Genomic DNA, 25902 nt, shown 5'->3' with positions numbered 1-25902 from the left:
CGTTCAAACTCCGGATAATGTAAAGCCAGTTGGGTATAAATGGGTATTTATCCGTAAGAGAAACGAGAACAACGAATTTGTACGATATAAAGCCCGCCTTGTAGCTCAAGGCTTTTCCCAGCGACCTGGGATTGATTATGATGAGACGTATTCACCAGTGATGGATACAATCACTTTTCGTTTCCTTATAAATATGGTCGTCCAAGAGGGACTGGACATGCGTCTAATGGACGTTGTAACAGCCTATCTATACGGTTCACTAGATTCTGATATTTATATGAAAATTCCCGATGGATTTAAAATGCCAAACTCTGGCGCTCCTCGTGAGCTGCACTCGATCAAATTACAAAGATCATTGTATGGTCTAAAGCAATCCGGTCGCATGTGGTATCATAGATTGAGTGAATACCTTATCAGGGAAGGTTATAAAAATGATCCTATTTGCCCATGCGTTTTTATTAAAAGATCAGAAACCGGATTTGCTATTATTGCGGTTTATGTAGATGACATGAACCTTATTGGCACTCCTGAAGAGTTGACCAATGCTGCTGAATATTTAAAGAAAGAATTTGAGGTCAAGGACCTTGGAAAAACCAAACTCTGTCTTGGTATTGAGCTTGAGCATAGAAATAACGGCATACTTATACACCAATCTGCATATACTAAACGATTGCTCAAAAGATTTAATATGGAAAATGCTAATCCATTGAGCACTCCTATGGTTGTACGCAATTTAGATCCTGAAAATGATCCGTTCCGACCTAAAGAATTTAATGAAGAGATACTTGGCCCAGAAGTGCCGTATCTAAATGCTATCGGAGCATTAATGTATTTAGCACAATGCACTCGACCTGATATCACTTTTGCGGTAAATGTGTTTGCGCGATACAGTTCTGAGCCTACCCGGAGACACTGGAATGGTGTTAAACATATTTTTCGATATCTCCGTGGTACTGCAGATTTGGGATTATTTTATTCAAAGAATGCAACTAACCAAGGGTTAGTTGGTTATGCCGATGCGGGATATAGATCTGATCCCCACAAAGCTCGTTCACAAACTGGATATTTGTTTTGTTACAATGGTGTAGGTATATCTTGGCGATCTACCAAACAGACGTTGGTAGCCACCTCCTCAAATCATTCTGAAATAATAGCACTTTATGAGGTTGGCAGAGAATGTATTTGGTTAAGATCAGTTATATCGCATATACGAAATTCCTGCCAATTACATCCAGTTACAGACACGCCCACAGTCATTTACGAAGACAATGCTGCTTGCATAGCACAAACAAGGGGCGGCTACATAAAAGGTGATAGGACCAAGCATATATCACCAAAGTTCTTCCATACACATGAGCTTCAGAAGAATGGAGAGATCGATGTTCGACAAGTTCGCTCATGCGACAATCTTGCTGATTTGTTTACAAAGTCCTTACCGACATCTACTTTTGAGAAATTGGTATACTCCATTGGAATGAGAAGAGCCAATGTGAAGCAAGATTGACGCCCCATCTCATAAATTATATTGCTCATTTCAGGGGGAGCAATAGTGCACTGCACTCTTTTTCCCTTATGACTGGTTTTGTCCCATTGGGTTTTCCAGCAAAGGTTTTTAACGAGGCAGCTTATACACACGACTTATATTTGAGACGATACAATTATGCTACATCCAAGGGGGAGTGTTATATCTACATGGACTCAAGCAACCAATGAAATGGCTCATTTGCATGTGATGCAATGGCTTTGCACGTGATTGCATGATATGCATACATGGGACTTTTAGATATGTCCGTAGCATTTTTAGCAAATTAGATCAGTACATATATTGTATACGTGGAAGTTTTATACTCCCTGATGATGTATATAAATAGATGATTAATTCAATGAAGAAACACACTTCTTCCAAAATACAGTAGCTGAAGTCCTTACAGTAAATACACACTTTACATCTTTCAATTTCATCTGTAGCTTTCGTACAATATATATTTTGTAGTTTGCATAATTACAATATACATAATATATTTCGTCTATATACTTAGATATATATCTTGGTTCTATTTTACAACAACATTGTGTTTCTTAAGGCTTATTAAAGTGGACTTCATTTCTTTTTTGGTAGTCTAGATTGGTATGACTTTTTATTTATTTATTATTTTCTCAGAAGAAGCAACGTTTAATTAAAAAGATGATTCAGAAATTACAATATCGGTAATGAACTTTTGGTAATTAACGAACAATACAAAACCTCAACCTTTGGGTTGAAAATTGAAAATTAAATAGTAAATTACAACCGCCCGCCTGAATTAAGGTCTATTTACGAACCCCCTCCCCCCTTTCCCATAATTACATCAACTCCTTGTAATTTGTAGATTTCTTACATTAACACCCCTTTGTTGGGTGAATGTAAGAAACTTACAAACTACGGGGGTCTGGATATAATTTCTCAAAAATAAAGAAAGTTTTTATAATTACAGTTTACCCCAGGGTCTTGGAGGAAAGTTTAGTCCATTATCAATTCGCCCAATGGAAATAGAAGTTGGACTCAGCCCATACTAATAATATTTCTCTTGGCCCCTAGTGCAAATATTCTTTTAATATTTATTTTAAATTTGATGACTACAAAAATGATTTTATATTTTTAATTCAAGGAATAAAACACTTTTATTTAATAATTAATAAACTAATTTAATTTAAAATTAACCCGACTCATGGAATCAGACAAGATTGTGGTTTCTAATGAAAAACACACAGATTTTATTAAGGATGATTTACACAAACCTACCCCAACATTATAATATTTATATTTACACCCCCAACAAAAAAAAAACACACCAAATTATCTTGCAATAACTTGTCTAGGAGAAAACTCATCCTCAGAAAAATCAAAGAACAAATCATCACTCTTAGACAAAGCATACACAATCTCCACCATACTCGGCCTCTTCGTCGGATCCCTATTCACACAAGCAACCGCCACCGCCACCACACTCACGACGCTCTCCCACGATGACATCATCGTCTCATCACCAACGAGGCCCTCGTCCATCCACCCCCTCAACTTCCCCCCCTTCCCCCTCCCCTCCAAAACCCCGCCCCCCTCCGCCCAAAGAAGCCCCCCTTGGTCGTCCACCGGGGCCCGGCCCGAAACCAACTCTAGCAAAACAACCCCAAACGAGAAAACATCCATTTTCGTGGACACAACTCCGTTTTCGATATACTCGGGGCAAATGTACCCTTTTGCCCCTACAATTTGTGTGGTTATTGCATTGCACCCCGATTTTGTGAGGCCGAAATTCGCGATCTTGGCGCGCATGTTTGAATCGAGGAGGATGTTTTTGCTGTTGATGTCCTTGTGGACGACACGTGGCCTAGTGTGCTCGTGAATGTATTGGAGCCCGTTTGCTATATCGATAGCGATTCTTAGCCTCGTTTTCCAGCTCAGCTTTTCGGGTTTTTTGTTGTTCTTGTTTTCGTGGAGCCACGAGTGGAGGGACCCGTTTTCGACGTGTTCGTAGACGAGGTAGCAGTTTGATTCGACGGGGTCTATGCAGAAGCCCTCTAGCCTCACTAGGTTCCCATGATTCACCTACAATTTTCAAGAACTAGTGTTTTAGTTTTAGGTGGTGTTTGCAAAAGCTTTTCGACTTTACTCACAATTATCAACTTCTCTTTTACATAAAAGCTTTTGGAGTCACCCTCTTAAACAAAAGAAAAAAAATATACACTATGACAAAAATGTCCTCTAATTCTCTTCATTAGTTTTGTTTGTGAGAATCAATGTTTGAAACAAAATTAGGAGTAATAAGGGCAAAATTGGAAAAAAGGGGCAACCAATGCATTATAGAGTTCCTAGATAAAAGGCTAATAAAGAAACAAAAATGCAATTTTCTAATAATATATTAAAGGGCAAATTACGGCCATCCCCTGAGCTATGGCCAAATTACGAAAAAAAATCCCCTGTTTGGGTAATTACAGCCACCACATCCTTTTAAATATTTTTACATAAAATTAATGTGATTCAGTTATTTATCGAACCAAATCATATATTCAGTTCGGTAAACGGCATACTGAAATTTCGGTTTGGTATTACCGATTTAACATCCCTAAATTTACCATAAAGAGGGGTATTTTCGTAAGATAATACATAGTTGAGGGGTGGCTGTAATTACCCAAACAATAGGGGGTTTTCGTAATTTGACCATAACTCATGGGTTGGCCGTAATTTGCCCTATATTAAATTATGACATATGAACAACCAATCATCTTCATTTGTACCCTTTTTGGTGGTGGAATCATCCAACATATAACATTATTAATTCATAACACAAACGTTGTCGTTTTCAGGTTCCTAGATATAAATTTATGTCCTTTTCTTTTCCTTGTCCTTTTCTTTTCCTTGTAGAATATATTAATAAGACAAATTGCATTCTTAAATTACATGATTATGACAATTAAGACATATTATTTCACCTAATCATTAGTTTATTTAGGAACAAATTAAATACACCCAACCACTTGTTCTTCCTAAAGACAGCCTGAAAGTGACACCCCTAGTGTAATTAAGATTGTATAGAGGTTGAAATCGGACGGATCAAATCGATTTTAGCACTTTCGGAGAAAAAAAATCCAATTTTTTTTTTCAGAAAAGAAAAACTGATTCCAATTCCACTTAAAAAATCGGAAAAATCGAAACTTGAATTTAAGAAATTGGAATGTAGAAACTTTTTCGAAAATCGAAATTTTTAGGATCGGAAGTGGCAAAATTCGGACTTCCGATTTTTTTAGTCACCTATATGTATTCCAATTTTAGTCGATTTTTTTCTTCAGAAAAATCAGAACTTTCAGAATTCGGAATGAAAAATATTGTTCAAAAATCGAATCGAGCTCCAATTTCCACCCCTAGATACGGCAAAGCAAGAAGCTTTATCTCAAAAAACATCGATTTGCTTCGTTTTCTGTCGTTCCCGTATCAAACTAAATACTAATTAACAGTACTAAAAAAGGAAAAAAAAAAAAAAACGAATCAAGAACGACGAAAAGAAACTCGTTACGAAAAAAAAAATGTACCTTCTGCAAGATCTTGAGTTCCTCATAGGCATTCCACTTCATTTTCTTGATAGCATACCATTCTCCATCAATGCAGCCTCTATAAACAGAACCCTGAATTACACATCCATCATCGAATCCATTCGTCGCATTCCGTAAATCCTCGACTCCGAAAACTCGATACTTATCCAAACAATCCGAAACATCCGCCATCAAATTCACTTCCTCAGCTTTCGAAATTCCATTCCCAATCTTCTGCATTTTCTGCTCCTCTTCATCTCTGTATTTTCTCGACTTCGTCGAATTCTCTCTGTAAAACCATGTTCCGCAAATCGAGATTATAAGCACCCCACAGATTCCTAATCCAATCCCTAACCCTAAAATTGCACCCTTTTTATCAGTACTCTTGTTAGAGAGAGGTTGGACTGCAGGCTGTGTGAAAATCGGAAGTTTCGAAATCGGAACGAAAATCGTTTGAAGAGGGACGATTTCATCGCCATTAACATCGATTATAGACTCCAACGTTGATCCGAATTTCGATGCGACGGTGTTTAACGTGTCAGTTTGCTGAAAAACGTAGGTGATGAGATAATTGATTTGTTTCTCAATTTGGGATTTATTAGGGCATTTGCAGAAGATTGGGAACTGTATCGTATCTCCCACGCGGAGGCGCGTGGGCTCGAAGGTGGGGTTGACCACTTCGACGGACTGGTAGGCGGTGAGGTATTGGTATTTCTGGGTGGAGACGAGGAAGAAGGTGTCGCCGCTTTCGATGGTGTAGTTCACGGCGGCGTAGGAGATGGTGACGGTGGCGTTGACGGTGTTGCAGGAGCATTTTATCGGGACGAGGAGGGACTGGTCGGGGAGGAGAGGGGCCGCCGGAGATGAGATGTTGCTGGGGTTTGATATCATCGGACGGCTGACGGAGAAGAGATCGCCGACGGAGGCTAAGTCGAGGAAATTTGGTGGGGTTGCTCTGTAGAAGACGTAGGTTTCGCAGGAGGTGGGGGGTTGGTTGGGTGTGCAGTTGTACCCTACTGTGCTTCGTTGGGCTTGTACCTTGATGCAGAAGAGGAAGAGGAAGAAGAAGAAGAAGAAGCCATTGTTGAGTTTGGTTTTCATTTGTTTTTCTTTGGGTTTTGAAAGTGTTTGTGAAAATGCTTGAGTGAACCAGCCATTAATGCAATATGTCTTGAGTTCTTTTTTACCAGGTCAACTTTTATGCCAATTGAATTTTCTATTTCATATGCATGCATACAGTTGATACAGAATTAATTAAGGCACTGTTTGGTAGAACGAATCTATGTTTGTTGAGTTTTTCCGAAAACAATTCTAAAAATTTCTGTTGGCGTTCAAACACGATTTGACTGCTGCACTAAAAAAATCAAACATGCACAAAATTTAGTAATAATTATCACATGTTTGGACAAATTTCACATGAAAGGTAATTTCTTGACTCCAACGGTAACGAAAAAAATATATCGGTAATATATATATATATATATATATAATATAAAATGTAAATTACGGTCACCTCTGAGGTACGGTCAAATTAAGAAAAAAATTCTTTCTATTTGGGTAATTACATTCACCCCTCAATTATGAATCTTTTTACACGTCCACTCTTACGGTGTCAAATTTCATGGAATCTTCTAAATTATATGGAATATTCTCCAATTTGTACCCGTTTTACCCCATTCGAGCTCCACATTTTGAAATAAGATGATCATAAAATATGTCTCCTGGCTTGTAAATATATGATTGTGGTGCATCAATAACTGCATTTTTACACAAAACGAATAAGAACATTCCACGAAATTCAGAAGATTATATGAATTTTACACCATAAGGATGGATGCGTAAGAAGATTCATAGATGAGGTGTGGTTGTAATTACCCAAACATGATGGATTTTTTTCGTAATTTAACCTTACCTCAAGAGTGGCTGTAATTTCCTATGTATATTTAGTTACATTTCGAAAAAAAGGTCTGAAACTACAAGAATATTGCCCCTCTTCAATTCTTCTTTCGGTATACACACACATATATATCAGGAAATATAGGATTTTTTCCACACAATATCAAGCAATTATGATAAACAAATAGGATGAAGAAAGGAAAGAAAAGATTCATATGTACCTTTTGCTCTCCGAAATTTCGATTTTTTGTTACCGATCATAGTATATACAGATTGCCTTATATTTTATGTTTTGACGATATCATCATTGTTTACTGTGAAATCCCACAGCTCTCCGTATTTCTCATTGAAATCCCATATGTCCATAGTGTTGTAATCGGAAATCAACTTGTCACGAGCCCCTCTCTCCATGTTATATATCTGAGGTTCGAAGTTATGTGGCTCACTTGGCTTGTCCATCTCGATTATGCAAAATACCACCGTAAATATTGCTGCACCGATATATAAGTACTCTCCCTGCAAATTGAGGTGCAAAATAAGGATTTATCCAAAAAAAGAAAATTATGGTTTAATCTAATTGTTCGGGTTTTTGAGATTTTAATGTTGCATAATGGAGTATGGTATTTTCGTACCGGAGCGTCGAAATACATTGCTACAGCAACTGTAGGAAGGAAGAGCCATGAAATGAGACCTGAGTAATAAATAATGGAAAAAACATTAATAATCTCGTAGCCACATCTTTCGATGGAAATCGGACGGATCAGATCAAAAACGAAAAAACGGTTCTCGTCTTCTTTTTTTATTTTATTTTTCCCGAAAATGTCGTAATTTTGAAAATCATTTTACTTCTATATTTTTTGGAAAAGAAAAAACAGAAATTCTAATTTTTATTTTAAAATGCCATTCATCGAATCCGACCATATAAATTTATAAAAATATATAAAATTTTCGATTTTTGATACCCTGAAATCCTGTAGGAGGTCCAACTGCTGCGTAATCTTCTGCAATCGATCCCCAAAATGATCCTAAATGCAAGATTAAAAATAAATAAATGAGCAGATTTATATATACTAGCACACAGAAACGGAAATGGTAATACGGGGAAAGGGCATATCCCAAAAATAGAGATACTGGAACTTGAGGGAAACATGTAAATATTAAAATTACAGGAATATATTCATAAATATGATTATATAAACATATATAAGTTTTTATTTATATAATTTAATACAGACATATTCAAAATAAATTTTACGATCAACTATCAATTTGCAGTTGGTTATTAAATCGTGTAAATAATTAGGAAAATAACAAAAATATCTGAAAATTTTGCTATTCAAGCATCTTCTAACTTTTTAAAAATTGCAAAATGGCCCATAAGGTGTCAGACATATGTCCTCGAGTTTGCGACACGAAACGTGTCCGAAACGCAGAAAAGATTACCTCTTTCATCACTTTCAAAGTATGTATGATGATCATCGTACTTCCCAAACTTATAATCTTCCTGTAATAATCAACAAATTAAAAAAAAAAAAAAACAGAGTAGAAATCCTGAAACAGCTACAAACCCTAAATAATCCAATAAAATAATTACCACGTCGATACCATTCGTCGCCCATCTGTCTTTCGGATCTTCGTTGAGATCCGGTTCTATTTGGGTCAGCTTCGCAAACAATCTCGTCGAACAATTTCGACCTAAATTCGGTCCGATTTTCAGTAAAATCGGATTTGGGCTTCTCTTATTAAATTCCCTTTTCTTGATTTCGTGTAATTCAGATTTTTCTGTGGACGAAATTTTGGGGATTGAATTTGTGGCGAGCACTGAGAATGCTGATGAAGCCGCCATTTTTTTTTTGTTCCCGTTGCTCTGTTTTTTGCTTTTGTTTATTATTATTATTCGAACGGTACACACGTTGGGTGACGGGAGTAACGGTAATATTCTGTCAATGTCCAGTGGTCTTTCGCCACGTGTCGATTTCCTCGCCTTGTGATTGGGTTGTTTCTTGTAGTTTGTACACTTAGCAGTGACTTTAGGATTTTAGAGAAATATTAAATGAGCGACGGGGAGCTGCTTTGCACCTTATCCATTTTCTGGGAAAATGGCATTTTCTACCCATGAACTAGATTTATTAAACTTTTAGTCCCAAATATTTTCTAAGGGTGAAATTTGGATTAATTTTTTTTTCAAAGTTTTGCCGATTTCGATACAAAATTTTGTATTTGAAACAATAATTTCATTTAGAAATTTGAAAATTCAATTTTTGGCTCTTTGATATTTTCATTGTATAATATATATTATTAGATTATGACTTTCCATCCAATTTTTATTCCAAAAAATAATTACAAAAAATATATTTTCTTTCGGAAATTGTACTTATAATATCAATATTATTATGTATTCTATATTATAGGTGAATAAAGATGGATGTTTTTGTTATTTCCATCGAGTCTGATTCGAAAAACTTAAATTTGAGAACTACGATATATTAAACTAACACGAATCACCTCAATATAATGCGGGAAAATTACAGTTTATGTCCCTATACTTTACCACTAAAAATGATTTATGTCCTCAAACTTTGTCATCCACGAAATATGTCCACAAACTTGCAACTTCTTAACAATTTATGTTCTGCCGTCAACTCCGTCAGTTAACCTTGACAGAAATATCACGTGTGGCGTACGTGATGTCGATCTGGCTGTTAAATGCCGATCTGGTTGACACCCCGAGATGATGTGGCCGAAAAAATGACGTGGAGTGACATTTGGTTCTCTCCCTCTATTTTAATTTTAAAATTCCCAATTTGTCATTGAAATCCCCAATTTCTCATTCCCCTATTTCATTGAACTGAATGCATGAAACCCTAACCCCCAAATTCTACTCATATTCTACACTACAACATACAATTTGATTGAAATCGAAACTACCACATCTCAAATTCCCAAAATTAAGTTCAAAGATATCAACTTTGAATAAACTTACCAAAATCAATAATTGTTGTTCTATTTTGATGTTCGAGAAATTTGCGAAATAATGGTTGGGCAATCTTGTTGTTCTGGAATTTCACTTCAATTCGATGCTTCGTACGAGGGATTTAGGAGGTAGGGTTTATGCATTCGATTCAATGAAATAGGGAGAATGAGAAATTGAGAATTTTAAAATTGAAATAGAGGAAAAGAACCACATGTCATTCCATGTCATTTTTTGCCACATCATCTCAGTGTATCTGCCATATCGGCATTTAACGACCATATCTACATAACGTGCGCCACACGTGATATTTCTGTCCAAATTGACTGACGGAGTTGACGGCAGAACATAAATTGTTAAAAAGTGGCAAGTTTGAGGACATATTTCGTGGATGACAAAGTTTGAGGACATAAATCATTTTAGTGGTAAAGTATAGGGACATAAACTGTAATTCCCCCCCCCCCCCCCCCCCCCCCCCCCCCCCCCCCCCAATGCAATCTATGTATTCACAATAATACTTCAAAAATCTTCCTCAATTAATCAAGTGTTTTTTTTTGGCCAATTTTTTTGATTCCATTAAATACATATGAAAGTATAAGGGGTCTCGTTAAAAACCTTGTGGGTCCATATAATAAAAAGAATACCCCAAAATGAAAGGAATAAAAACGGGATAAGGAGCATTCTATACAATCTATTACAAAGACGCCCAAAAGGAGGGCTAAAAACGCAATAAATAAAAATTCTAAAACTATAGAAACTAAAAGAGCCAAGTTTCAAAATTACAGAAGGGACCCCAGGCGGGTGTGAATTTGATAATACGCAGAACATGCAGGCCCTTCTGTAGAAATCCAGCGCCACTTCCAGAATTTGCAAGAAAGCCCCCAGTACCAATTCCTGAAATTGCAGAAAACGCCCCAGGCGGGGTGAATATGATAATACGCAGAACATGCCGCCCCCCCCCCCAAAGAAATCCAGCGCCACTTCCAGAATTTGCTAGAAAGCCCCGAACACCAATTCCTGAAATTGCAGAAAACGCCCCAGGCAGGGGTAGAAGTGCAATATCCACATTATTTCGAATCCAAACCAACAGTAACATGAACTCATGGACAAAAAGTAGCAACCCCCAACTTATCACTGATATAGGCAGCTCGGGCCTCAACCGGTAAGCTAATTTCGTTAAAATATTCTTGGCTCGATTTATGGCTATAAGCGCAATTAATTAAAAGTTAAATACAGATTTCACTCCTATACTATTACCAGTGTCGCATATACCACTGTATTACAAAATGCGACAAAGTGGGCCCTACCGTTAAGTCATGTTAAAGAATCTGTCATTTTTTTCTAAATTGATCGACCATTGCACCGGATATTGGACAATTCCGCACGAAAATACCCATATGGTTGTGTATAAAAGGTGTACCTCTTTCTTTATCTCTTGTACTCAAATTACTCCATTTTTTTAATGTTTCTTTCCTAGTTTTATTTTCCACAACCTAAAAATTTCACCTAAATTTTCTGAAAAAAATAAATTATATTCTGAAAATTATTTATAATTTCTTCTTTATGAATTTTTGCAATTTCGTTCCCATCCTAAAAATACCCAATTATGAATTTCTTTTATTCTAGATAATATTTATAAATTCTTTTTAAAATTCTGAAATTTTATAATTTTGTTGTCATCCTAAAACTCTTGATTTACAATGCTTCTCTTAGTGTTAATTCTCAAAATTCATGCATTTTATTTTTCTACGTCTAAACACCACATGACATTTTTCTAAAATCACTTGTCGATCCACCCAGAGTGTTACGTAATAAAGTAAAAAAATTCACCAAGTAATAAAGTCAAAAAATGTCTATTTATATCATATAAATGTAAGTGTCAAAAGATAACTATAGTACATAAACTAACAGTGTTAAAGATTTTTTGAGGGTTGACAGTTAAGTTGAGGGGCCACTTTGTCACATTTTATAGTATAGGAGTGTATATGCGACATTCGTAATAGTACAGGGTTGCAATTTGTATTTAATAATTTACTAATGCAATTAATTATTTGTATTATTTAATTAATTTAATCATGGGCCGAAGTTATTTATTTGGACTTTAGCCGATGAAAAAAAAAAAAAATCTTGATTCTTGGTTATGATGAATCTGAGTCTACTCAATTTCACCACTACAACATTCACAACTCGGTCACTCTCCATCTTCACTTCTTCTCTCTCTTCACTCTCTCTCCTCCCCAAGAGAAAACCATTCTTTTCGCCCAGACCCTTCTTCTCTCTCTCCTCCAGGTTCTCTCTCTCTCATCGTTTTTATTGATTATTGCATGAAAACATAAATTAGAGTGTTATTGAATGTACGAGTTATGTGGGCTTTCTTGTTCGTATTATTATTGCATGATTGTGTGTTCCTTCTGCCATTTTTTGCTGTAATTGAATTGGATTTTATTGCTTAATTGGAATTTGGAAGCTTTTGTTGCTTATTTTGATTAATAAGTAAAATAAAATAAAATGATTATTTGCACTTTTGTGGGATTTTGTATGTGTTTGCTTTTACATTTATGCTTTCTTGAGTTCGTGTCGAAGATGGCTGCAAGCTAAGTGCTTGGATAGAAAAATCCGATTGGAATTAACGGACGGGTTGCATCGAGACAATTCTTCGAGTACAAGGGGTAAAATGGGAATTACCAAAAAAAAGGGTAAATTACAGCCACCTCGAGGTAAGATCGAATTACGGAAAAACCACCCATATTATTTGGGTAATTACAACCATCCCTCTACTATGAATCTTCTTACACGTCCACCCTTATGGTGTCAGATTCAACAGAATTTTCTAGATTTTGTGGAATATTCTCTAGTTACTACTCGTTTTGTGTAAAAATACAGTTTCTGATTTACCGCGAGGGCAATCTGATATTGACAAACCAAGAGACACATCTTATGATCATCTTGTTTTAAAATGTGGAGCTCGAATGAGGTAAAACGGGTACAGACTGGAGAATATTCCACATAATTTCGAAGATTTCAATAAATTTGATACCACAAGGGTGGATGTGTAAGAAGATTCATAGTTGAGGGAGGTGTTTGTAATTACCCAAATATAAAGGCGTTTTTTTTCTCCGTAATTTGACCTTATCTCAGGATGTGGCCGTAATTTAGCAAATAAATAAAGATTGATTCTTTTGCGTTGATTTTGCACTCTCGTGTGATTTTGTACATGTTTGCTTTTACGGGGTTTTAATTTGAAAATAAATTACACTTAAAACGATGACGAAAAATGGCTGCAAGCTGATTAGGACACCACTAAAATTGTTTCCAATGGCGAATTCAAGATTCAGTCCGATTCGTATTCCAACATACACGTCGAATAATGTTCGTTTTTTTTTTCATTTGAATTTAGAAGTTTATCGGTCGCATCGGCCATGGATAATGCCGGAGGAATCCCCACGAAAGAAACACCATCGAGTGTAGACGCAGCTACTCAAGAAGAATATTCTTCTTTGTCTAAACTTCTCCAAGAATTCACAGATATTCCGACCATCGATAAAGCATGGACTTTTAAATCCGACAACGGTATTCATCATTCACGTTTTTTCATTTTTTTTCTCGTTGACCAAAAATTATTCCCTTCTGATTCGTTCGTTTTTACTAATTTCCACAGATGATGCTTCTCGTGCAATGTTTGTAATTGGACAACCTAGCCTTTTATCAAACAAGAAGAGGAAATCCTTATTATCGAGTCATATTTTACGGAAGAGTAACGACTCCGTAAGTTTTCAGTGGGCCCCGTTCCCTATTGAGATGACAGGTGTCACCACCATGGTTCCGTCTCCATCGGGATCGAAGCTTTTCGTTATTCGAAACCCGGAAGGTGACGGTCCGACCCATTTTGAAATATGGGGCCCGTCTTCGGTTAAGAAGGAGTTTTTGATTCCTCGTACTGTACATGGATCGGTTTATTCAGATGGATGGTAAATATACACTTTCTCTTAAACACTTTTGTTTGCGCAAATAAAATCACTTTTTACAAAGTTGGTTTTGTCACACCATTTTCCTTACGAACCAAATACTAGAAATTTCATTATCATTTTCCTCAATGAACCAAACAGAGCCTTAACATCCTTCAGATACGAACAATCGAGCGTTCAATTTTGTTTATTAAAATTACTCGCTTGCGATTATACTTTTTATTTTCTGTTCTTACTACTTTTAACATAATCTTCCGGGCGGCAGGTTCGAGGGTATTTCTTGGAACTCAGACGAAACTTCCATAGCTTATGTTGCAGAGGAACCCGATTCTCCAAAACCTACATTTAATGTTTTCGGTTACAAAAAAGACGGTAATTCGGACAAAGATTGTGGTAGTTGGAAAGGTCAAGGTGATTGGGAAGAGGATTGGGGAGAGACTTACGCCGGTAAAAAACAGCCAGCTCTTTTCGTTATGGACATTCACAGGTATACACACACACACACACCCACATATATATATATATATATATATATATATATATATATATATATATATATATATATATATATATATATATATATATATATATATATATATATATATATATATATATATATATATATATAATAATGAGGCACACACGTTTGTTGTAGTGGGGAGGTTGTTGCTGTCACGGGAGTGGGAAGAGAATTGAGCGTCGGACAGGTGGCGTGGGCCCCACCGGTCGAAGGCAGGCACTACCTCGTTTTCATTGGGTGGCCTTCGAATAATCGGAAATTAGGTATCAAATATTGCTATAATAGGCCCTGTGCTTTGTATGCAGTCAATGCGCCGTCGTTCGAATCAGGAGCTGGTATAAACCGGTAAGAAATGCTTGTTTATTTATTTATTTATTTATTTTTTATTTTTTACATTATGATGAATATATGAAAACAATTTTTGTTTTTTATTTTATGCTCGAAAGTAATGCAGCTGAAGATTCGGTCGCCGTTAATTTGACCCCGAGCATAAGCAGTGCATTCTTTCCACGTTTCAGGTACGTAGGAATGTTTGCTCGTAGATGAATTAAATCGTATAGAATTTTAATTGGTCACTGTGCAACTCAATTATTATAAACTCATAAACTATTTACTTTATATTTTTAGAATGGTTTATTGCATTTAACACCTTCGTGTTTACTCTAATTGTTAAAAAACTCCTCGTGCTACAAAGATTAGCAAAAAAAATTGTCCTATTTTGGCAAACTACCCCCCGTTGAAACTCATCATATAGGGTGTCGTGTGCTAAAAAAACGAATCTTGTTTTTTTTTTTTTTTGGCTAATATGTATAACACGAGGAAGTTTTTGGCAATTCGATATTACGCATGGGTGCTTAATGCAATAAACTCATGTATGAAATAAAAAAAGGGTAAATTAAACCCCCTGAACTTAGGCTAAATAACGGAAAACACCCCCACCTATTCGTAATTACCAAAAACCCCTGAAGTTTGTTTTCGTCTTACACCAACCCCGACAGTGTGACTTTTCACGGATTTTTTTGATTCCAGGGAATAGACTTTACACAATTTCGATATTTTCTTTTATTTCTCACCTATTTAAAAAGAAGGTATAATAGACTGTACATATTTTCTGATAAAAAACTCGATCAACAGTTAATCAGAGGGGGATTTTGATTATTACAGATGGGTGGGGGTGTTTTTCGTTATTTAACCTAAGTTCAAGGGGTTTTTGTAATTTACCCAATAAAAAATTAACTAAATGCATGAGTTTCATCATACTTGCTTTCTCTATCTTCAGCCCAGATGGGAAATTCCTCGTATTTTTGTCTGCAAAAAGTTCTGTCGATTCTGGAGCACATTCAGCCACAGATTCACTTCATAAAATTGAGTGGCCCTCCAACGGAAAAGTGGGCCCACCCTCGAAGATCGTTGATGTGGTATGCTCTTTCTTTCTTTTTTTGAATTTAAATAACTACTAAGGATTTAAATATCTTGATTTATTTTTTACGTTCGATTTATTCCGATATATTTCAGGTTCCTGTAGTGATGTGTCCTGAAGAAGGCTCTTTTCCGGGGCTTTATTGCTCGAAGTTTCTTCCTAAGCCATTTCTTTCAGACGGAGAAACGATGGTTTTATCGTCTTATTGGGGTAGTGCTCCAGCTATAATTACCGTAAATGTATTAAGGTAAAATTCAAAAATTTAATTTGCGGATCAATCTTAAAATTATGGGTAAATTACGGCCACCCCTGAGGTAAGGTCAAATTACGAAAAAATCCCCCTTGTTTGGGTGGGTAATTACAACCACCCCTCAACTATGAATCTTCTTACAAGTCCATCCTTGCGGTGTCAAATTTAGTGGAATATTCTAGATAATGTGGCATATTCTCCTGTTTATACCTGTTTTACCCCGTTCGAACTCCACATTTTGAAATAAGATGATCATAAGATGTGTTTCTTGGCTTACAAATATCAGATTGTGGTGCATCAGAAACTGCATTTTTGCACAAAACGAGTACAAACTAGAGAATATTCCACGGAATCTAGAAGATTATGTTGAATTTGACACTATAAGGGTGAACATGTAGAAGATTCATAGTTGAGGGGTGGTTGTAATTACACAAGCAGGAGGTTTTTCTTGTTCGTAATTTGACCTTACCTCATGGGGTGGCCCGTGGCCGTAATTTACCCTATAATTATGCAGAACCTAGTAAAATCTCTCTCTTCTATGCAATTAAAATAAATTACGTCTCTCGTGATTTGCAGTGGACAAGTATCAAGAATCAGCCCGAACAATTCAAATTCGTCTTGGGATGTTCTTGATTTAGATAGTGACAACATTATTGCTGGTAGACGCAAAAACTTGTTCTTTTTAATTGCATTTATCCGTGTTTATATTTATTATTTTACCATCTAAAATGATTTTTATTTTGATTTTTTTTAATAGTATGTAGTAGCCCTGTAAGTATTCCCGAAATCAAGTACGGTAGCCTCGTCGGGAAAATATCCGGAGATGCCAAATGGAATTGGCTCGATGTTTTATGCCCCACAACCAAATGCTCGGACAAGGTACCTCGATTTTTTTATGCCTATCTTATTAAATTAGATTCGATTATATTAATTATGGGGAAAAATACAGTGTTCGTCCCTTGTACAAAAAACACATTTGGTCTCTTGTTTTTCAAAAAATTCAACACTTTTAGTCATTTCCGTCAATTTTCCGTTAAAACTAACGGAATCAAGCGTGTTCCATGACTTGCTTAGCTGACGGACTAACGGTAAATTGACGGAAAGGATCGAAAGTGTTAAATTATTGGAACATGAGAGACCAAATTTATTTGTTGTGAACATTGGGACCAAATGTGAAATCGATGCAAACTTGAGGGATGAAAACTGTAATTTCCTCATTAATTATGTATCGACTTACTAACTAATTAGTTAGTAGCTACTAATTTTATCGAATAATATATTTTTTTGTGCAGTGTTTGTCTTTGTTGGCTTCACTACAATTTGATATCTTGAAGATTCCCGTCAAGGACGTCGTTGAGAATCTTACCAAAGGTGCTTAAACGAGATATTTTTCATATTTTATTTATTTAATTACTCGTCTCTTTAATCTTTTAATTTGTACAAGGTGCAAGCAAACCAATTGAAGCTATATACGTGTCGTCAAAGTCTAGTGATCCTAAATTGCTCGATCCGTTAATAGTAATTCTTCACGGAGGTCCTCACTCCGTTTCATTATCAAGCTTCTCAAAGTCCCATGCTTTTCTTTCCTCGCTCGGTTTTAGTTTGCTTATTGTGAATTACAGGTACGCCGTTGAATATTACTCCCCCCCCTTTTTTTTTTTTAAATAGATTATCGATATAATTTCAAGTTACGGGGACCTTCTAAAAAGTGCGTGTAATTGAAATAATTGAAAATCGAGATAGCACCGTGTTCAAATATGAATGTTTATATTAATGAAAGACAAAAAAAAAAGTTATTTCCTACTCAAGAATACTCTAAGGCCTTGTTTGGTTCCCAAAATAAGGTTAGCCGAGATAAGATTATGCAACTTTACGAGGACCCAATTGTATACTTGTACTAAGGCTCTTTTGATTGGGGAGGTTAGCCATGATTAATAAATAGCTGGACTTTGTTTGATGTTTAGTAAACTCGGTATTTTTTTCCGGGTCGACCCAGAAATATTATTGTATCATGACCATGGTCCAATAATACAATTGGGTTCTAATTAGATTATTTAATCTTTATTTTGGAACCAAACAAGGCCCTAGGAGATTGTATAAGTGTACCAAGGGAGGTCCAATAATCATGCAATAAGACCTCATATTCCCATAATTGCAGGCTAACCAATCTAATTTATTTGACTAATCATTGATTATCTTATCAACCAAACGAGGCCTAATCCGAGTGCATTCTACAGAGGTTCTCTAGGGTTTGGTGAGGAAGCACTGCAGTCTCTTCCCGGGAAAATTGGCGCTCAGGTACTTCATTTGTTTCAGCATTGTTCATTTTTTACACGTAAAAAAAAAATTAAAAAAAATAAAAGATAAAAAATAGCATATTAAATAAAACTTGGTTGATTCTTTTTCAGGATGTAGACGATGTACTCACTGCTATAGATCACGCAATTGACAAGGGACTAGCCGACCCATCTAAAATAGCCGTTCTTGGTGGGTCCCACGGTGGATTTTTGACCACGCACCTGATTGGCCAGGTCGAATTTAGCATTTCACACTAGTTTTTTTTTTTTTTTTGGTTAATAGTAATAAATTAATTTTGGATTTTTAAATTTGGGTTTTTTTTTTCCCCTTAAGGCACCGGAGAAATTTGTTGCGGCGGCAGCTAGGAATCCGGTGTGCAACCTTGCTTTGATGGTCGGCACATCGGATATTCCCGATTGGTGCTATTTTGAGGCGTATGGAATCGAGGGAAAATCAATGTATACTGAATCCCCTTCGGACGAACAGCTTGCTCTGCTTTACAGCAAATCTCCGATTTATCACATTTCAAAGGTTTGATTTTCTTGAAATTTCGAATTAAATTGAAGAAAGCTAGTAGAAATATTCAATAGTTCGTTCGTTCGTTCGTTTTTTTTTTTTTTTTTTTTTTTAAATTGTTTATTTGTTATCTATAGGTTAAAACTCCCACGCTATTTCTTCTCGGTGCTAAGGATCTACGCGTACCGGTTTCTAATGGAATACAAGTAAGCCTATGCTGCAATTTTACCACATACATATATCGATGTGAAGTGCGTTTATATATTTTTACACTGTTGATTTTGTTGTCTAATTCACCTTTTTTTGTCCTAACAAACATAGCATCGCTCTTCGATAAATTGCAAACTTCCTTTGTTCAATAATAACTGTCGTTTAAGGTTTTTGCACACATTAACAAAGTTATTAAATATGGTTGGATTTTAGAAAAGACGGATGAAAATGACTAAAATAACCTTTATTGTTTATTAGAAGTTTAAAACGGCATATAATATTGAACCTAAAAAAGAATCTCTAAAGCGACAAATAATATGGAACGAAGGGAGTAGTAATTGATAATGTTAGGGCAAATTACGGCCACCCTCTAAGGTATGACCAAATTACGAAACCCCCCTCTTGTTTGGGTAATTACAGCCACCCTTCTTTTTAAATATTTTTACATAAAATTTATGTAATTCAATTATTTACCGAACCAAGTCATATATTCAGTTTGGTAAACGGTATGAAGTGTTGGCTTACCGAATTTCGGTTCGGGTTTTGCCGATTTAACATCCCTAAATTTACCTCTGGGAGGGTATTTTCGTAAGATAATGCATTGTTGAGGGGTGGCTGTAATTACCCAACGAGAGGGTTTTTTGTAATTTGACCATGACTCAGGGATAGCCGTAATTTGCCCTTAATTTTATTATCTAATAATTGCTCTCGTTTTTTCGTTTGAAGTATGCACGAGCTTTGAAGGAGAAAGGAGTGGAAAATAAGGTGATTGTATTCCCCAACGATGTACATGGCATCGATAGGTACGTAAGAAAATATCTTCATAAAATGTTCGAACCTTCCACGATTTTGGAGTGTCTGAAAAACGTTTTTTTTCTCTTTCTTTTCTTGCAGGCCACAGTCCGACTTCGAAAGCTTCCTTAACATCGGATTATGGTTCAAGAAATATTGCAAGTAAATCGTTCATTAAAATTATCGATTCTTGATAAAATCGTGTGTAACATATATATATATATATATATATATATATATATATATATATATATATATATATGTCAGTTTATTTTTGAAAGTCTTCTAAAATCTTTTTTTTTTCATTGGGACATGATTTGACGGTGACATTGGTTTCTGCTATCTAAAATTTAATTAATGGCGTTGCAGTCAATTTGGTTATATAGTTGTTGAGTAAAACCGTAAAACTACTAATTTCAAACTAGTAGAAAGAGAAAGAGAGAGAGAGAATGTGGAAATTTGCGATCATTCCAGTGTTGCCCTTTCTGTTTTTTTGGTCTTATGTACGAGGAAGCATACTCCAAATCGACAGGCATTAATGACGATATTACCCCTCGTATATATCATGCCAAACATATATTCTCCACACCATAAAGAAATCTCTCTCTCTCTCTCTCTCTCTCTCTCTCTCTCTCTCTCTCTCTCTCTCTCTCTCTCTCTCTCTCTCTCTCTCTCTCTCTCTCTCTCTCTCTCTCTCTCTCTCTCTCTCCGGCATTGGAATAAACTTTCTTGCTGCTGGAGACGAAAGCTTTTCTGGCGACGCTGCTCAGGAAATTCTCTTTCGAGCTCTCGCCGGCGTACACTCATGCGCCGATTGCTGCCATCAGCGCTCAGCCACAGTACGGCGCTCCGATCGTGCTGACCAATCTCGGATAAGCTCCTGCTTTAATATGTTGTATTCGTTCATTCGTTTGATTGTGTTTATTTTTTTTTTGGGTAAATTACAAATACATTCGAGGTATGGTCAAATTACGAAAAAATCGTATTCTTCATGTTTGGATAATTACAACTACTCTCCTCAACTATGAATCATCTTACACATCCACCCTCATGGTGTCAAATTCAACATAATCTTCTAGATTCCGTGGAATGTTCTCTAGTTTGTACTTGTTTTGTTAAAAAATGCAGTTCCTGATGCATCCTAATCTGATATATACAAGCGAGAAAACACATCTTAAGATCATCCTGCTTCAAAATGTGCAGTTCGAATGGGGTAAAACAGGTACAAAATTGAGAATATTACATATAATCTAGAAGATTCCATTAAATTTAACACCGCAAACGTGGACGTGTAAAAAGATTTATAATCGAGAGGTGGTTGTAATTACCCAAACATAAGAGATTTTTTCGTAATTTATCCTTCCCTTAGGGGTGGTTGTAATTTACCCTTTTTTTTTCTTTTTTTTCTGAAGTTTCAGTTTGAATGTAATTTCCATTGAATAAAACGTATGAAATAAATGGGTTGGGCCAAAATAATGAAACATTGACATAAATATATATAAAGATAGGATAGCCCAAGTAAGCAAACTCCTTTTTCTTTTTAGAATTATTATTTTCGGCCGATTTAATCGTAAAACGGTGGCGTATTATCAATTTATCGGCCAAAAGTAACAAGAGGCTATTTTAATATTTTAAATTCCACTATGCACCCTTGAAATATAGAGCTTTACCACTTTGCACCCTTGAAACAATTTAATAACATGTTGCACCCTTATAAGACAATAAATCATTGCAAAATACCATGAATTAAATATTTAAAAACCTAATGAGGGCAATTTTGTTATTTTTTTTTTCTTTTTCCAGGGTGTAAAATAAATAATTGAAATTTTATTTTCTAACATCTTCCAACCTAATTTTGAGCGTACAAAGTGCGAAAAAAATACCACCGGATCACTTGAAAAAAAATATATTTTCTAACGAAAAATAAACATAATTTTTTTTCATTAAATTATTCGGTTGGTAGGTCTTTTATCGTAATTGATGAAATATTTGGTATAAATTTTCGGAAGAATAGAAGAATAGATGATTTTCAAATAATTTGACAACAAAATTACTGAATGATTTATTATTATCATTTTTGTATAATAAATTTTTGTGTTAAAAATATAAGTTTTAAATATGTTGATGAGATGTATTTTTCTTTTTTTACTTTATAATTTGAAAAGGATGGATGAATAACAAAACTTTTATTTGACACTTACTCACGTACCAGTTAACATATTAAATTACTTTTATTAGCTTTAAAAATTCATTCAGAATACATTATACATGATTCATCAGGTTTTGGGAATGTAAAGTGGGATTAAGCTTTTTTTTTTTTTTATAATTGAAATCTCTATAACTTTCTTATGCACTTTTAAGTATTTCTCACTGTTTTGTACATATAACTTTTATTAATCATATAGTTTATTGTGTATGTATTATTTCAATAAGATAATTTATTCCCCAAAACATGAAACAAAAACACACTTTTAATTATCAAATTCTTGACTAAAAATATATATTTCCTAAAATAAAATGAAACCTATATATGTATACCAAAAATGTAAATCACAAGAGATCTATCCTTATCTTAAAAAAAACCCTATCTACATTCGAAGATGCTTATCTAACCAATCGCCTTGCGCCACCACAAATAGACACATCATCTCTCAAATCATTTCAGCTATAAGATTTTGTAAAACGTGTATGAGTGTGTATATATATATATATATATATATATATATATATATATATATGGGTAAATTACAACCATCCCCTGAGGTATGGTCAAATTACGAAAACTCCCTGTTGTTTTGATAATTACAACCACCCCTCAACTCCTCAAATTTAGTGAAATCTTCGATATTATATGGAATATTATCACATTTGTACCCGGTTTATCCCATTGGAACTCTACATTTCGAAGCAAGATGATCATATTATGTGTTTTTCGGCTTGTATATATTAGATTGTGGTGCATCGGAAACTGTATTTTTACACAAAACGAGTACAAACTAGAGCACATCACACGAAATCTAGATGATTATGTTGAATTTGACACAACAAGGGTGGAGGTGTAAGAAAAAATCATAGTTGAGGGAGTTATATGTAATTATCCAAACAAGAGGGGTTTTTTCGTAAATTGACAATATCTCAGGGGTGTTTGTAATTTACCGCATATATATATATTATTCGAATATTAATTAGACAAGTGGGGGTTGACCTCTGATTTGGCTGATTATTGACCAATTACAGTAAACACAATTGTGGGTCACGTAGATTGCATGCATGACTTTCTACTTATCAAAAAAAAAAAGAAAAAAAAAGAGCTCCAATGAAATTAACACGTTTCGAATTTAAAATTCAACTAATTAAGATTAAAAAAAAAATATATAACATGTTCTTTACTTATTACTCTATAACTAACATTTTCCCATGCGATGCACGGGATATTATTTAAATAATGAAAAATAAATAATCAATTTAATACATAATAAGAAAATATAGTACGTTAATATAGTAAAATAAAATAATGTAATATTATTCATATTGAATTTCTAGCTTTTTCTCTTAAACTTTGAGATATATTAAAGAAAATTAGGAGATCAATAATTGTTGAAAATTATAGTTAAAAAATTAGTAAAAAAAATATTAAAAATAAATAATTACCTAAGTCGCAATAAGGTAGAATTTTTCACGGGTTAGTTTTAATTTTGATAATTGTTAAAAATTATAGTTAGAAATTTATAGAGAAAAAACATTAAAAATAAATGATTACAAAAATACCATTAGAGTTTGTTAGGTTATCGAGCGTTTCTTTCTTTTATATATAAGATTAGTGAGTTAGGTGTATGTAGTTAACTCTTTGATAGTTAGTTCTCACTCTTCACCTACCGAAAAGCACGTGCCACCACACAAGCTATAACGTTGACAACATTTTCCCAAGTTTGTTCTATTTTTAAATTAAAATACTTCAACATAAAATAAAATAATTAAATAAAAATATTAAACACCATATTGAAACTTTATGTGTTCCTCAATTAGCATGAATCGAACAAAAAATTCAAAATATACTACAAAAGAGTTAATTCTAGATCTGACAATTAATATTACGTACTGTTTTGAGTTTAGTTAATATTAGAAAAAATAATAAAATTGATAAACGAATAAACAAAGTTGGTTGGTAGGTATGAACCAATCAATATTTTAGCATAATATAAATTATTATCGACCAAGTAGACATAAGTTATTTGATATTATCGACCCAACTTAAATGAAATGATATGATCGTGATTGCACTAATTTACTTCTCGTGAGTTGTGCAATTTCAGTCAATTTCGAGTATTTCACAAAAAAATGTATAAAATAATTGTATTACGTAGGAAAGATATGCAAAATTGGCTTTTTCATTATATATTTTTTAATTAGTGGGAAGTTAATAATATATATAATAGAATTTGAAATAATTGGCGGATAATCAACGACAGGATCCTACGAAGAGATATACAATTCCCTGTTGTTCTGTGTATATATATGAGATTATTTTGTAGACCCCTCATTTCCAAATTGTATAGAATTAACTATTAAGTGGATTATACTTTAGGAGAAATTTTCTCATTTCGAAAATATTTTGACATATCCTCTATGGGTTATCCCTAAGTACCTACAATGCCCTTTTAAAATCAGTTTTAAACCATAGCCACTCACAGTCCCTCTCTTCCTTTCTCAACTCCCAGATTCAAATCCCGCCTTCATATATCTCCAACCGGCGAAGTTGCTTCCCGGAGTCATAACTCTCTCTCAGGTGGTTCAACCAGCGTTTCTTTCTTTTATATATAAGATGATTTTAAAATAATATTTATGAGATAAAAAGTTTGATAAAAATCGAAAATAATATTTAGGAGACAAGAATCTGATAAAAATCGAAAATAATATTTAGGAGATAAAAATCTGATAAAACTGGAAAAAAATATTTAAAAAAATATTTAGGAGATATAAATTTGATAAAATTCTAACATAATATTTAAATAATATTTAGGACATAAAAATTTGATACAAATCAAAAATAGTATTTAAAATAATATTTAGGAGATAAAAATTTGATAAAATTTGAAAATAATATTCAGGAGATAAAAATCTACTAAAAATAAAAAAAAAATATTTAAATTATATTTAGGAGATATAAATTTGATAAAAATCGAAAATAATATTTAAAATAATATTTAGGAGATAGAAATTTGATAAAAATCGAAAATAATATTTTGAAGATAAAAATTGAAAATAATATATAGGAGATACAGATATGATAAAAATCAAAAATAATATTTAGGAGATATAAATTTGATAAAATTCGAAAATAACATATAAAATAATATTTAAGAGATAAAAAATTGATAAAAATCAAAAATAATAAAAAAAAATACAAAAATAACATTAGGGTTTCTTAGGGTTGCCCTAGCGTTTCTTTCTTTTATATATAAGATAACATATAAAATAATATTTAAGAGATAAAAAATTGATAAAAATCAAAAATAATAAAAAAAAATACAAAAATAACATTAGGGTTTCTTAGGGTTGCCCTAGCGTTTCTTTCTTTTATATATAAGATAAGATAAGGCCGTATGAGCAATGGTAATTTGATCTTGGATGCATCATGCGTGCTTTGTCAACATCTTCTGCATGGAGAGAGAGAGAGAGAGAGAGAGAGAGAGAGAGAGAGTTTTCTACTGTGTTTAGGGTTTAGGGTTCTTCAAGCCGCAGTTAATAAATAATAATATAAATAATGAATAATCTGCAGCCATTTTTGTATATCCAAATTAAATTTACAGTCACCTGTAACACAAAACCTGTTGATTTATGTCATTAATTAACACCAAACCAATTTCATGCCTGCTCAATTTTTATTTTATTTTATTTTTTTATACGAATACAAATTCGTAACGCTGCATTATTACTAATAAATACAAACAAAATCTTCTTGTGTGACCTAGCTATCTCTGTTGTTTGCCTCTCTGT

The 25902-nt window shown here is 34.2% G+C and overlaps 3 protein-coding genes across 5 annotated transcripts; 1 reads left to right on the top strand and 2 right to left on the bottom strand.

The window, feature by feature from the left end:
* Window positions 1-2730: 2730 nt before the first annotated feature.
* Window positions 2731-6545, bottom strand: LOC105962911 (serine/threonine receptor-like kinase NFP). Its single transcript, XM_088820667.1, has 2 exons — window positions 5068-6545; window positions 2731-3586 (listed from the first exon to the last, which is right to left on the bottom strand). Exons 1-2 carry the CDS (start codon window positions 6166-6168, stop codon window positions 2837-2839), a joined length of 1851 nt encoding a protein of 616 aa, XP_088676793.1. The 5' UTR covers window positions 6169-6545; the 3' UTR covers window positions 2731-2836.
* A 496-nt stretch (window positions 6546-7041) lies between these two features.
* Window positions 7042-8868, bottom strand: PNSB5 (NAD(P)H dehydrogenase 18). Its single transcript, XM_012987246.2, has 5 exons — window positions 8558-8868; window positions 8407-8467; window positions 7926-7988; window positions 7596-7654; window positions 7042-7479 (listed from the first exon to the last, which is right to left on the bottom strand). The coding sequence occupies exons 1-5, from the start codon at window positions 8807-8809 to the stop codon at window positions 7249-7251; spliced, it is 666 nt and encodes a 221-aa protein (XP_012842700.2). The 5' UTR covers window positions 8810-8868; the 3' UTR covers window positions 7042-7248.
* Window positions 8869-12030: 3162 nt separating this feature from the next.
* On the top strand, window positions 12031-20286 carry AARE (acylaminoacyl-peptidase-like protein). 3 transcript variants are annotated; one of them, XM_088820665.1, is made up of 19 exons: window positions 12031-12223; window positions 13332-13504; window positions 13593-13902; window positions 14165-14386; window positions 14555-14764; window positions 14866-14937; window positions 15699-15837; window positions 15935-16086; window positions 16666-16748; window positions 16847-16968; window positions 17382-17460; window positions 17534-17711; window positions 18327-18387; window positions 18498-18620; window positions 18721-18918; window positions 19041-19109; window positions 19840-19916; window positions 20008-20106; window positions 20199-20286. In XM_088820665.1, the coding sequence occupies exons 1-18, from the start codon at window positions 12075-12077 to the stop codon at window positions 20069-20071; spliced, it is 2481 nt and encodes an 826-aa protein (XP_088676791.1). In that variant the 5' UTR covers window positions 12031-12074; the 3' UTR covers window positions 20072-20106; window positions 20199-20286. The 3 variants fall into 3 exon arrangements, 2 of the variants coding, with proteins under 2 accessions (XP_088676791.1, XP_088676792.1); XR_016032123.1 differs by having other exon boundaries at window positions 12037-12223; window positions 20008-20121; window positions 20220-20286; XM_088820666.1 differs by having other exon boundaries at window positions 12037-12223; window positions 13335-13504.
* The last annotated feature ends 5616 nt before the right edge of the window (window positions 20287-25902 follow it).

The sequence above is a fragment of the Erythranthe guttata genome, chromosome 7, assembly GCF_056151865.1.
Source record: "Erythranthe guttata isolate IM_541 chromosome 7, IM_541, whole genome shotgun sequence".
Lineage (NCBI taxonomy): Eukaryota > Viridiplantae > Streptophyta > Magnoliopsida > Lamiales > Phrymaceae > Erythranthe > Erythranthe guttata.
This window is presented reverse-complemented; position numbering and strand designations above follow the sequence as displayed.